The sequence below is a fragment of the Chenopodium album genome, chromosome 27 (assembly GCF_948465745.1).
Source record: "Chenopodium album chromosome 27, dcCheAlbu1.1, whole genome shotgun sequence".
NCBI lineage: Eukaryota > Viridiplantae > Streptophyta > Magnoliopsida > Caryophyllales > Amaranthaceae > Chenopodium > Chenopodium album.
Genome location: NC_137860.1, coordinates 32,028,426 through 32,038,615, shown reverse-complemented (window position 1 = coordinate 32,038,615; position 10,190 = coordinate 32,028,426). Strand labels below are relative to the sequence as shown.

Sequence of the window (10,190 nt, the reverse complement as noted above, 5' to 3'; positions counted from 1 at the left end):
ATTTAACAACCCATCATTTTCAATTGATGAAGATTTATAAATTAGAAAAGCTAGGGAGGTTTCGTTATTGGTCCCAATTCTCAAATTGCTAATAAAAATGAGCAATTTTGAAGAGATTCCTCTAATACTAACAACTCCGTACTATATTTAATCTCATTATCTCTAGCACAATGACGTACGTACATTTTTTATATGAACAAAAATAAAAATCTATCATGTGAAGGCAATGCAAAGGAAGCTAAGATTTGTAGTAGTAACTACCCTAGATTAAGACTACTCTCAAACAAATAATATGTATGGGTAATAATGTACATGAAGTGGACTATATTCTATATTTATTTATCCGTGGTCCTTGCGAATTTAATTTTCAAATCTAAACTATATTATAAAATTAATTAGTTAAGCTATGATTGTGACGGTTGATTAACTATATTAATCATAGTTAGGGAGTCGTTGTTTAGATTATACTAATAAAAATTAGATAATTTATGATTAGTTTAAGTTAGTATCTTGGAGAATTGGAAGACGGTCAATATAACAATATGTACATGTACAACTATAATTGTGTCCTATTGTACGACCCCTAAAAGGAGGAAATGGCCATTTGTTAGACAACTCATTTATATCTTTGGTGGCCTGCGAAATTGTTCTTAGATTGCCCTTGAAATTGGTTCGAAATTCATGCTATGGTGTTGGTTTATTATTTATTTAATTCCTTTTGGTGCTTATAATGCCGATTGATTTTTAATTTTAGTAGATTGTAAAAGAGTTTGGAGAACTCTACTTTCATAGTATTAATTATTTTTGTTATACAGAGAGCCACAAGACAAATGTTGTGCACGGGATTAATCCCAGTACCACCCCTCAAGACTTTAAACAGCTAATCTAATTGATCATCACATTTAAAATATTAACGTTATAGGAACTTATATGTTATTCAATCTTCTTTTTTTCTTCATTGTTGGGTAATTAACTAGTTGCAACTCACATGTAGCCGATTGATGTAGCTAGACTATCCTTAATTAAATTGTCCGAGAATCTTCATTATCGACATGGACTTGAAAATTTACAATATCAATTGTCACTAGCTACAAGAATAAACTTTGGTTTGGGAATCCAAAGTATTGATACAATCAGTTTACATCTGTTTATTTCAAGAATTATTATTATAATTGCAAAACCTACCCATATATTTATTTCCATACTATCCAACAAAAAGAAAAATCCATAAGAAAAAAACATGAAAACATGCACAAATTTATAAAATAAAAATGGAATCAAATAATTGGCCTCAATCAGTGTTCAAACAAGATATTAGATATATAGATATAATTCATATAAATAAATAGGGCACTTATAAATCATCAAGAAACATGATTGCATCATTTGCGTTACGACAAACTTATATATATTTGTCCCAAATTAAAGTCTTTCCATTTTTTTGAGGAATTAATTATATATACGAGTACTAAATATTTATATACTTGTCTTATCAAACATAAGAATCCTTGGTATAGCTTAGGGACAAGAGCTAACAACTTCTGATTAGAGCCAGAGAGCGACAAGCAGCTCAGACTTCTTTCTACAAGATACGGAACCAACTGTTTTTTGTTCTTCATTTTTAATTTTAACTAGTACACCTTTATTTATACCATGGTTCTAAATCCTCCTTCCAAATTACTATGGAGTGTGGAATAATTTTTGTTATACACATAAAGATTAAGGAATCATGCACGTGAAATATAGGGGCGGAATCAGAAAATTAATCTAGGGTAACATAATTTAGGGGGACCAAGTAAAACATTTAACCTATTTCTAACAATTTTTTTTCCCCTATTTGTATTCAAAACATAGGGGTGCAATGTTTTTGTCGTCCATCCCCTATCTTTTGCCCTTAATTAGATGTGAATAGACAAATCGAAAGCGAAACAAAAGGAGTAGTTAATTAAATTGGAATAAATCAATAAAAAAAAAAGTAAGTTATTACTATACATAGTTATAGTAATGGTAGAAATTTGCTAGACTCAACCTTTATTTCCTATTGTTACATCTTACATATCGAGTATTACTTCTTGTTACAAGTATTTTGGTCGGACAATAATTACACATCAATCATCAATCAATTATACCTGTACTAAAGACGAAACCAGAAATGACACTTGTCATAACCTGGTTAATAAAAATTTTTCCTCCAAAAGATTTTTTTTTTTTTTTTTTTAAAGCATCTTAGAGAAGTATTTAATTTAATACTTACTTTAAATAATATTTCTTTTCTATTTGGCAAGTATATTCATTTTTACACATTCAACAAAGATTTATATATTTATTTATTTTATGGCGGGAACAAAGTCATATAATACAATAATGTAATATTATCTATAACTTTGTAATGTAATCCATGGTTATTTTTATAAATCGTGCATGCATTTCTTCCTCTGTTTTCTTTAAAGATTCAAAAAAATTGTAATTTCAGAACTTTCATCCTATTTTGCAATTTGATATTATTTTTTATAGTAAAATAATTGTATTAAAATAGTGATAAATATTGAAATTACTGTGCATAAACATAAAAATTATTAAGTACTTTAGATCCAAAAGTATTTCATATTATTTTAAGAATAAAACTTTTTTTTTTTCAGTATTACGCCTAAATATATACTTTGACAAATTAAGGACAAAAAAAGGTGGCATGCTTTGCCTTTTAGAATTAAATAAATATACTTGTACTATTAGAAAGATATGTGTTACATACTAATTTCCATGAACACTTGAAAGTGATAATATAAATATTCATTAATACATGTACCACGTAGCATTTATAAACAAAAGAAAACGTAATACGCTTATCTTTGTCTCATTTGGTTGCAGCAATCCAACAGCACTACCTCAGTCCACTACACCACCTAATACTTCAATACCAGTACATAGTTTTCAAAGATTATGAAAGATAATTTAAAATATTGATCATAATATAAAACATGCTAACGTTGGATTATTAAGCTTGTTTGTCCCATCAAACTGATCAATCAATTAACTAATTATAGTTTAAGACGTGCTCCTGTTTACTAAAACTTGTACTGTATACATCAATCTTCTTTTTAGTACTTTTTATAATTTATCTTATACAAAGTATGTAGTACGAATACATAGCTAGTGTTTAGTCTATATGGAACTTTTTAAGGGTTTATCGTGTTACTGTCAACTTTTGATTTACATTATCTTCTAAGAAAAGGTGATATGAACTTTATGGATCGGAGTTTGTTCACATGTATTTTAACATCTAAGTTAGTAATAAAAAAAAATTAGGTGTTAAATATTACGGTGCATGTAATAAATATAGATGTGTTGATTAGATTTGATTGTTATTAATATGATCAATTAAGATTATCATCCATTATAGGTTACTTCAATAAACTGTGCTAAGTAATGGGATGCTAGCTCTCATCATTATGACAATTGTATTAAAAAAAAAATAAAAAAAAATCTTTTTTATGCATCCAATTGAAAAATAAAAAAAAAATTACAAAGTTCATTTTGATCTCCTACAAAGAATATTTCTTTTTGTTAAAAAAACAAAATTATTTACCCCCTTTTTGGAGGGGACTAGCTAGCAAACTAACAACTTGCTATTATAATTATTATTATTATTAGTGGTGCCAAATTGTTAGGCCAGTATCTAGGCCATTAACTAGCTTTACGGAGTGCTATAAATAGTATGAACTACGTGTATTCATATTTAAAAAATTACAATATTAGTAAAGGTTTTTACCCGAGTAAAAGTTCAAATTAAAATAAACAAAATTTTAGTCCACTTAACTAGAGACGGACCAAAATTTTTAACTTTGACAATATATATATCATTTCATATAACATTGTTTTTTTTTTTGACAAGCATATAACATTGTTAACTTAGACCGACCTACAAAATTTGTACTCCGTATATATATATATCATTTGATTCATTTCATAGAACATTGATATAACAATTTTATTTATTTTTTGATATAGGAGCTTAGTAGGGGTCTGGGGGGGAGGTTAATTAGAAGGTAACTTGAATTGCTATTAGCAACTAGCAATGTAGTTGACATCCTACAAGTAACATCGATCTAAGCTACAAGCCTACAAGTAATCCCATAAACAAGTAACCCAGAATACAAGTAACCCAGAATCTAAGTAACCCCTGCCGCACTGAAAAACCTAAATAAATTATACTCGGTTTTGGGTTATTGGTATGTCGATAATTATACGAGGTATACGAAATAAATTTAGAAATGTACACTTTATTTTGAGACATTTAATTAGAAAAATCGGTATTTATTAAAGGATGGAGGGAGTAACGCAAACAAAATTTAATTATAAGTTACTGTGTTTGGGTTTGGTTTAGTCTAGACTGTAATGAGTTTCAAGTATTGATCGAGTATTAATTTTGAAAGTTTATCAATCAAGTTTGTACATTCTTTTATAGTTTAAAATATAAAAAGCAAATTAGTTAAAATATCTTGCTTATTGATCCTTTTTATAAATTTGTTTGGACATAGTGCCGTTTTATTACTTAGGGTTCCACTAAGAGCCTGTTTTCATACGATTATTTTCATTTCAGCTTTAATAAGTCCAGTTCAGCAATTTAGCTCCTAATTTCCTTCTCTTATAAAATATTCAGTTTAGTTCAGCTTTAATAAATTCAGTTCAGCTGAGTATAGTCAACGAGAACAGGCCCTAATTGTGAGTGATATGTTAAAGTTAATCATCGAACAAAAAACCCCAAATCAATAAAATTCTCCCCCCATAGTCCCATACCATGTTGTCTCATCAAACATGTATCACCACACGTGAGGGGTACACCAAGGGAGTTATTAGTATTATTAAGATGATAATTGATAACAACTCTTTTTCAGTTTCTATCTTTCTTTCGTAAACTACAGTTAAATTTGCCGAGTTCTCCCGCCTTCCCGTCTTTATCTCCGTCCAACACCTGCACCCTCAAACCAGCCGTGCGCTTCGGTGACGCGTTTTACTTATTTTCATTTCTCTTTTTTTCTTTTATTAATTTACAGGCTGTACTATGCTGACATGGCAGTCACCTAACCCCACATGCTCACCTCCTCTTGACTACTTCCACGTGTCCGGGCCCCCACTTTGTCCCCCTTTTCACCCTACACTGTCGCTTTCCTCGACCCCTCTATTGCTCCTCTCACCTTCCTTCTCACCTCCCTTTTGTCCCTCCGTTTTTTCTCTCTCCTACGTGGCATCTTACGTGTCCATTCATCTATATTTTTTTTCCTATATATACCTCCATTCCTCTTCCCTCCTCTCCTCAACCAAAAATAAAATCTCCTCTTCCTTTTTTTATACTAACTAATAATAACGTATGCACAAAAATCTCTCCATTTATTTTAACTTCTCCTTTGTAAATCTTAACCTCTACAAAAACACCCTTTACAAATTTAAACAATTGCATCTTTTAGCTAACACCAAAATGGCCGTTGATTCTGTTTTGTCTTCGCCACTCGGCCCGCCCGTTTGCGAGAAGGACGCTAAGGCTCTTCAGTTCATTGAGGATATGACTCGCAACGCCGATATCATACAAGAGAAGGTGTTGGGTGAGATCCTCACCCGTAACGCTAACACCGAGTATCTTAAGCGTTTTAAGCTCAATGGTGCTAATGATAGGGAGACTTTTAAGGCTAAACTCCCTATGGTTACTTATGAGGATCTTCAACCTGAAATTCAACGTATCGCCAATGGCGATCGATCCCCTATCCTTTCCGCTCACCCCATCTCCGAGTTCCTCACTAGGTATATTTTTATTTTTGACATATAATGTGACCACGTACAACAACTAAATTATATTGTGACTCGTGTTAATGTACAAGTACTATGTTACACACTTACACATTTTGGTTCAGTCAATTTTGGGTTAGGTCATAGTTTGTCACATCTTAGCCGTATATAACATGTGGGTAATTAAATGAAAAGTGGTTATTGTACGTGTTTAAGACACTAAGACACGTTAATAATAATTATGACCTTTTTATGTTTTCCATTTGTTGTATATTAAAAAGATGTGATTAATTGAAGAGTGAACTAAATATATTAGTAATTTATGTTGCAGTTCTGGCACATCAGCTGGAGAAAGGAAACTGATGCCAACAATCAAGGAAGAATTAGATCGCCGTCAACTACTCTACAGCCTTCTAATGCCTGTCATGAATCTGTAAGTTACCATTAATTGTTTCTCAAGATATACACTTATTTTTTAATCATAAAATTAAATTTTGACTTCAATACTTTGGTATTTGTACCTAATAATTTATGTTGCAATCATATTTATATTATTGGGATCGCAAAAACTGACTCAACTATAATTCCACGTGACAGGTACGTGCCAGGACTTGATAAAGGAAAAGGACTTTACTTCTTATTTGTGAAATCGGAGACCAAGACTCCGGGCGGGCTTTTGGCCCGACCCGTTCTCACTAGCTACTACAAGAGTGAGCATTTCAAGACCCGTCCTTACGACCCGTATAATGTGTATACTAGCCCGAATGAGGCGATTCTATGCTCGGATTCTTACCAGAGCATGTACTCTCAGATGTTGTGTGGAATGTACGAGCGCAAGTCTGTTCTACGTCTAGGGGCGGTATTTGCCTCGGGTCTACTCCGGGCCATCCGCTTCCTCCAGCTCAACTGGAGGCAGCTAGCTGAGGATATCCGGGACGGGAGCCTTAATTCAAAGGTTACCGACCCGGCTATCCGATCAGCTATGGGCCGGGTTATGAAGCCCGACCCGGAGTTGGCGGATTTTATTGTCGAGGTGTGTGAGAAGGATCAATGGGAAGGAATCATCACCCGAATCTGGCCCAACACCAAGTACCTTGATGTGATAGTTACCGGGGCAATGGCCCAGTATATTCCTACTTTGGATTTTTACAGTGGGGGTTTACCGTGTGCATGTACCATGTATGCGTCATCCGAATGTTACTTTGGGTTAAACTTAAACCCTATGTGTAAACCTTCCGAAGTCTCCTACACCATCATGCCTAACATGGCCTACTTCGAGTTCCTCCCACTCGACTCGGCCCACGACACCGACCCGCAACTCGTTGACCTAGTCGATGTCGAGGTGGGAAAAGAGTATGAGCTCGTGATCACCACATACGCCGGTCTATACCGTTACAGAGTTGGTGACATCCTTAGAGTCACCGGGTTCCACAACTCGGCCCCTCAGTTCCATTTCGTAAGACGTAAGAACGTGCTCCTAAGCATTGACGCGGACAAAACAGACGAGTCCGAGTTACAAAGAGCAGTAGAGAGTGCCACACAACTACTCAAAGACTACAACACAAGTGTAGTAGAGTACACGAGTTACGCTGACACAACAACCATCCCAGGTCACTACGTGATCTACTGGGAGTTACTAGTAAAAGACTCGGGGAACTCGCCCCCGAGTCATGTACTAAACGAATGTTGCCTATTGATGGAGGAGTCTCTAAACTCGGTGTACCGACAAGGCCGAGTTGCGGATAACTCAATAGGGGCGTTGGAAATACGGGTTGTTAAAAGTGGTACGTTTGAGGAGCTTATGGACTATGCAATCTCACGTGGTGCGTCAATAAATCAGTACAAAGTGCCAAGATGTGTGAATTTTACGCCAATTATGGAGCTACTTGATTCAAGAGTTTTATCGGCGCATTTTAGCCCCAGATTACCTCATTGGACTCCAGAGCGCCGTAGGTGAATATTGCACTTTCAACCAAAAATAGATCTTAGGAAGATTTCTTTTCTTTTTTCTTCTTTTTTCCCCCCCTTTTTTTTTTTTTTTTTTTTTTTTTAACTTCTGCTTCCCTTTTGATTTCTGGACAGTTTTTTTTACCTCTTTTTTTGGGGTAATTAACCTTTTGGGTGAGTAATTAGTTTGGTTTAGGGAGCTGGGGAAGTTTGTGGTAAAAAAAAAAACGTGTAAGCTTTGTTAAATTAACCTTCTCTTTTGGTAAAAAAAAGGAGTGTTGTTGGCCTTTAGAAAAGGCTTTGTAATCTAAAGTAATTTTCATGTTTGTCTTTTGGACAATCAGTATCTAATTGTAACTTGCTTTAATGTTCCATTTGTTTTTGCTTTTTTCCTTGTACATTGTATTTGATAGCGGTTTTACTATTGTGTGGCATTGAAAAAGTTACAAGTAAGCTTAGTGAAAACGGTGGAAAACCCACGAATTTGCCCTTCATTGTCTACTTGTGCATAAGATCAAATGGCTAGTGGTTTTACTTTCAAGCGTTTACCTGTGTAGCTATAATGATTGATTTATGAGATGTACGTTTTTAGGGTCCTTAAAATATCCTTAAGAAATTATGGAGGTGAGTGGTGAAGATGTGCATCTGTCATATTTTTTAAGCATGTAAAAAGGTTAGGAAAAAACTTTGTTTTCTAGGAGGGAATCTCAGATCTGATAAGTCAAACAAATTGTCCCTAACAATAATGTTTTTTTCCCCCTAACCTCCATACATTGATACACGAGCTCAGGAGAATCTAGCTCAAATGAAAATGACAACAAATATTTATAAAGTTGAATATAACAAATAGGAAAAGTCCATATGGCTGATATGGGATTAAAGTCGATAAACAAGTATACAAAAGCCTATTTAAGAAGAAATTATTCAAATAATTAATATTTAACATATCTCTAGCTAGTAAAGGAGAAAATTGCATGTGACTCAACGTAACCAAGAGTCCAAGAGCACATAGAGTGAGGGGTCTGATCTAGAATAATTAAAAGGGTCCTTTTCAGTTGAATTTTATTTTATTTTAACTTTTTAGCATTGAATCGTTAAACTTTATAAAAAGTAAAAATACTACACCCGTTAAACGTTATGTGCAACTTTAGGATATTATTTGTGAGATATAAAATATTTTAAAGTTGCACATAACATTTAACGGAGGTAGTAAATGGAATAATTTGATTATTTCTAGTGTTTAGGTGTTTAATTTTTGGTCATGTCATGTTCAATATATTTTTGCTTATTTTATCACATAAAATAAGTTTTGGTAACTTATCATATGTGCAATTTTCAGGTATCATTGTTAAATATACTCAATGAGTTCATACACACTTACAAATATGCAATGTTATAGCAAAAATCAATTCGAATAATATACAGATCTATAGATCAAATGGGCATTTCCTTAGTTTATTAATGTTCTTTTTTCCTTTTATTGCTGCTTAATACACAAGTTTTATGCAATTTTTTAGAGCTAGTAGAATGGTGGTTCCATGGATTGGATAGAGGGAGCACAGGGAGGTTACTATTTAATAATGATGATGATATTCAATGAACTAGTAATGAAAGGGGGCTCGAAATGCTTTGAATAAATGAGATGAAACTAAGAGCAATATTTGCTGGGCCAAGGCGCCAAGCCACGACGTTGGAGGAGAGTCATGTAATATATCAACGTAGTGAGTATCTTAAAACTAATACTAGGTGATAGTTGGGGACTTAGAATAGCTCAGATCATCAATCTTATACGTTAGTCTTTTTTCCTTTAACTTTTTACGCTTGACAACTACTCCCAACTCATATGTGACCTTTTTTTTCTCAACATACATACTATGTCTAGATACAAAAGGATTATATTTTTTGTACAAAGTATAGATTAACGACTAAGGAGCTTAATTAATACTCCGTAATTATCATTAGATCATAATACATATTTACGAGTCTTACAACATGATTTGATGGTTTAATGAACCAAAGTAGTTTTTACTAAAGTATGTTGCCATTTCTGCTCACCTTCAACGACAAATAGTCAAACTAAATGGTACTATTACTCCTAACATGACATTATTATGTAACACACTATAAAAAAAATTGTATGGCGGCTTTCTTGTAAAAGTTTGAATAAACTGTATTCAGATCAATTAGTGCACAACGTCGGCCATATTTGAATTGGAAATTTAGAGAAGGGATAATAATTATGAAATGTTGATGAGAAATAAAAAAATATATCATATTTGCATAATTGATCTTTTGGCTTTCCATAAAAACATTCAGTTTTGTGGCTTGTCATTCACAATCAAATCTTGTTCCCTTCATTTTTATTAAGTAATGATAATTATGTACCTAATTGCTATGATGAACCGATTGAAAATTTATGTTTGATTTGATCAACATATTAAAGGTATGCTGGTAGTTTAGCT

At 33.2% G+C, this 10,190-nt stretch overlaps 1 protein-coding gene across 1 annotated transcript; it reads left to right on the top strand.

The window, feature by feature from the left end:
* Window positions 1-5,330: 5,330 nt before the first annotated feature.
* Window positions 5,331-8,146, top strand: LOC145619329 (putative indole-3-acetic acid-amido synthetase GH3.1). The gene is made up of 3 exons (XM_081674003.1): window positions 5,331-5,796; window positions 6,113-6,214; window positions 6,379-8,146. The coding sequence occupies exons 1-3, from the start codon at window positions 5,369-5,371 to the stop codon at window positions 7,736-7,738; spliced, it is 1,890 nt and encodes a 629-aa protein (XP_081530129.1). The 5' UTR covers window positions 5,331-5,368; the 3' UTR covers window positions 7,739-8,146.
* Window positions 8,147-10,190: the final 2,044 nt, after the last annotated feature.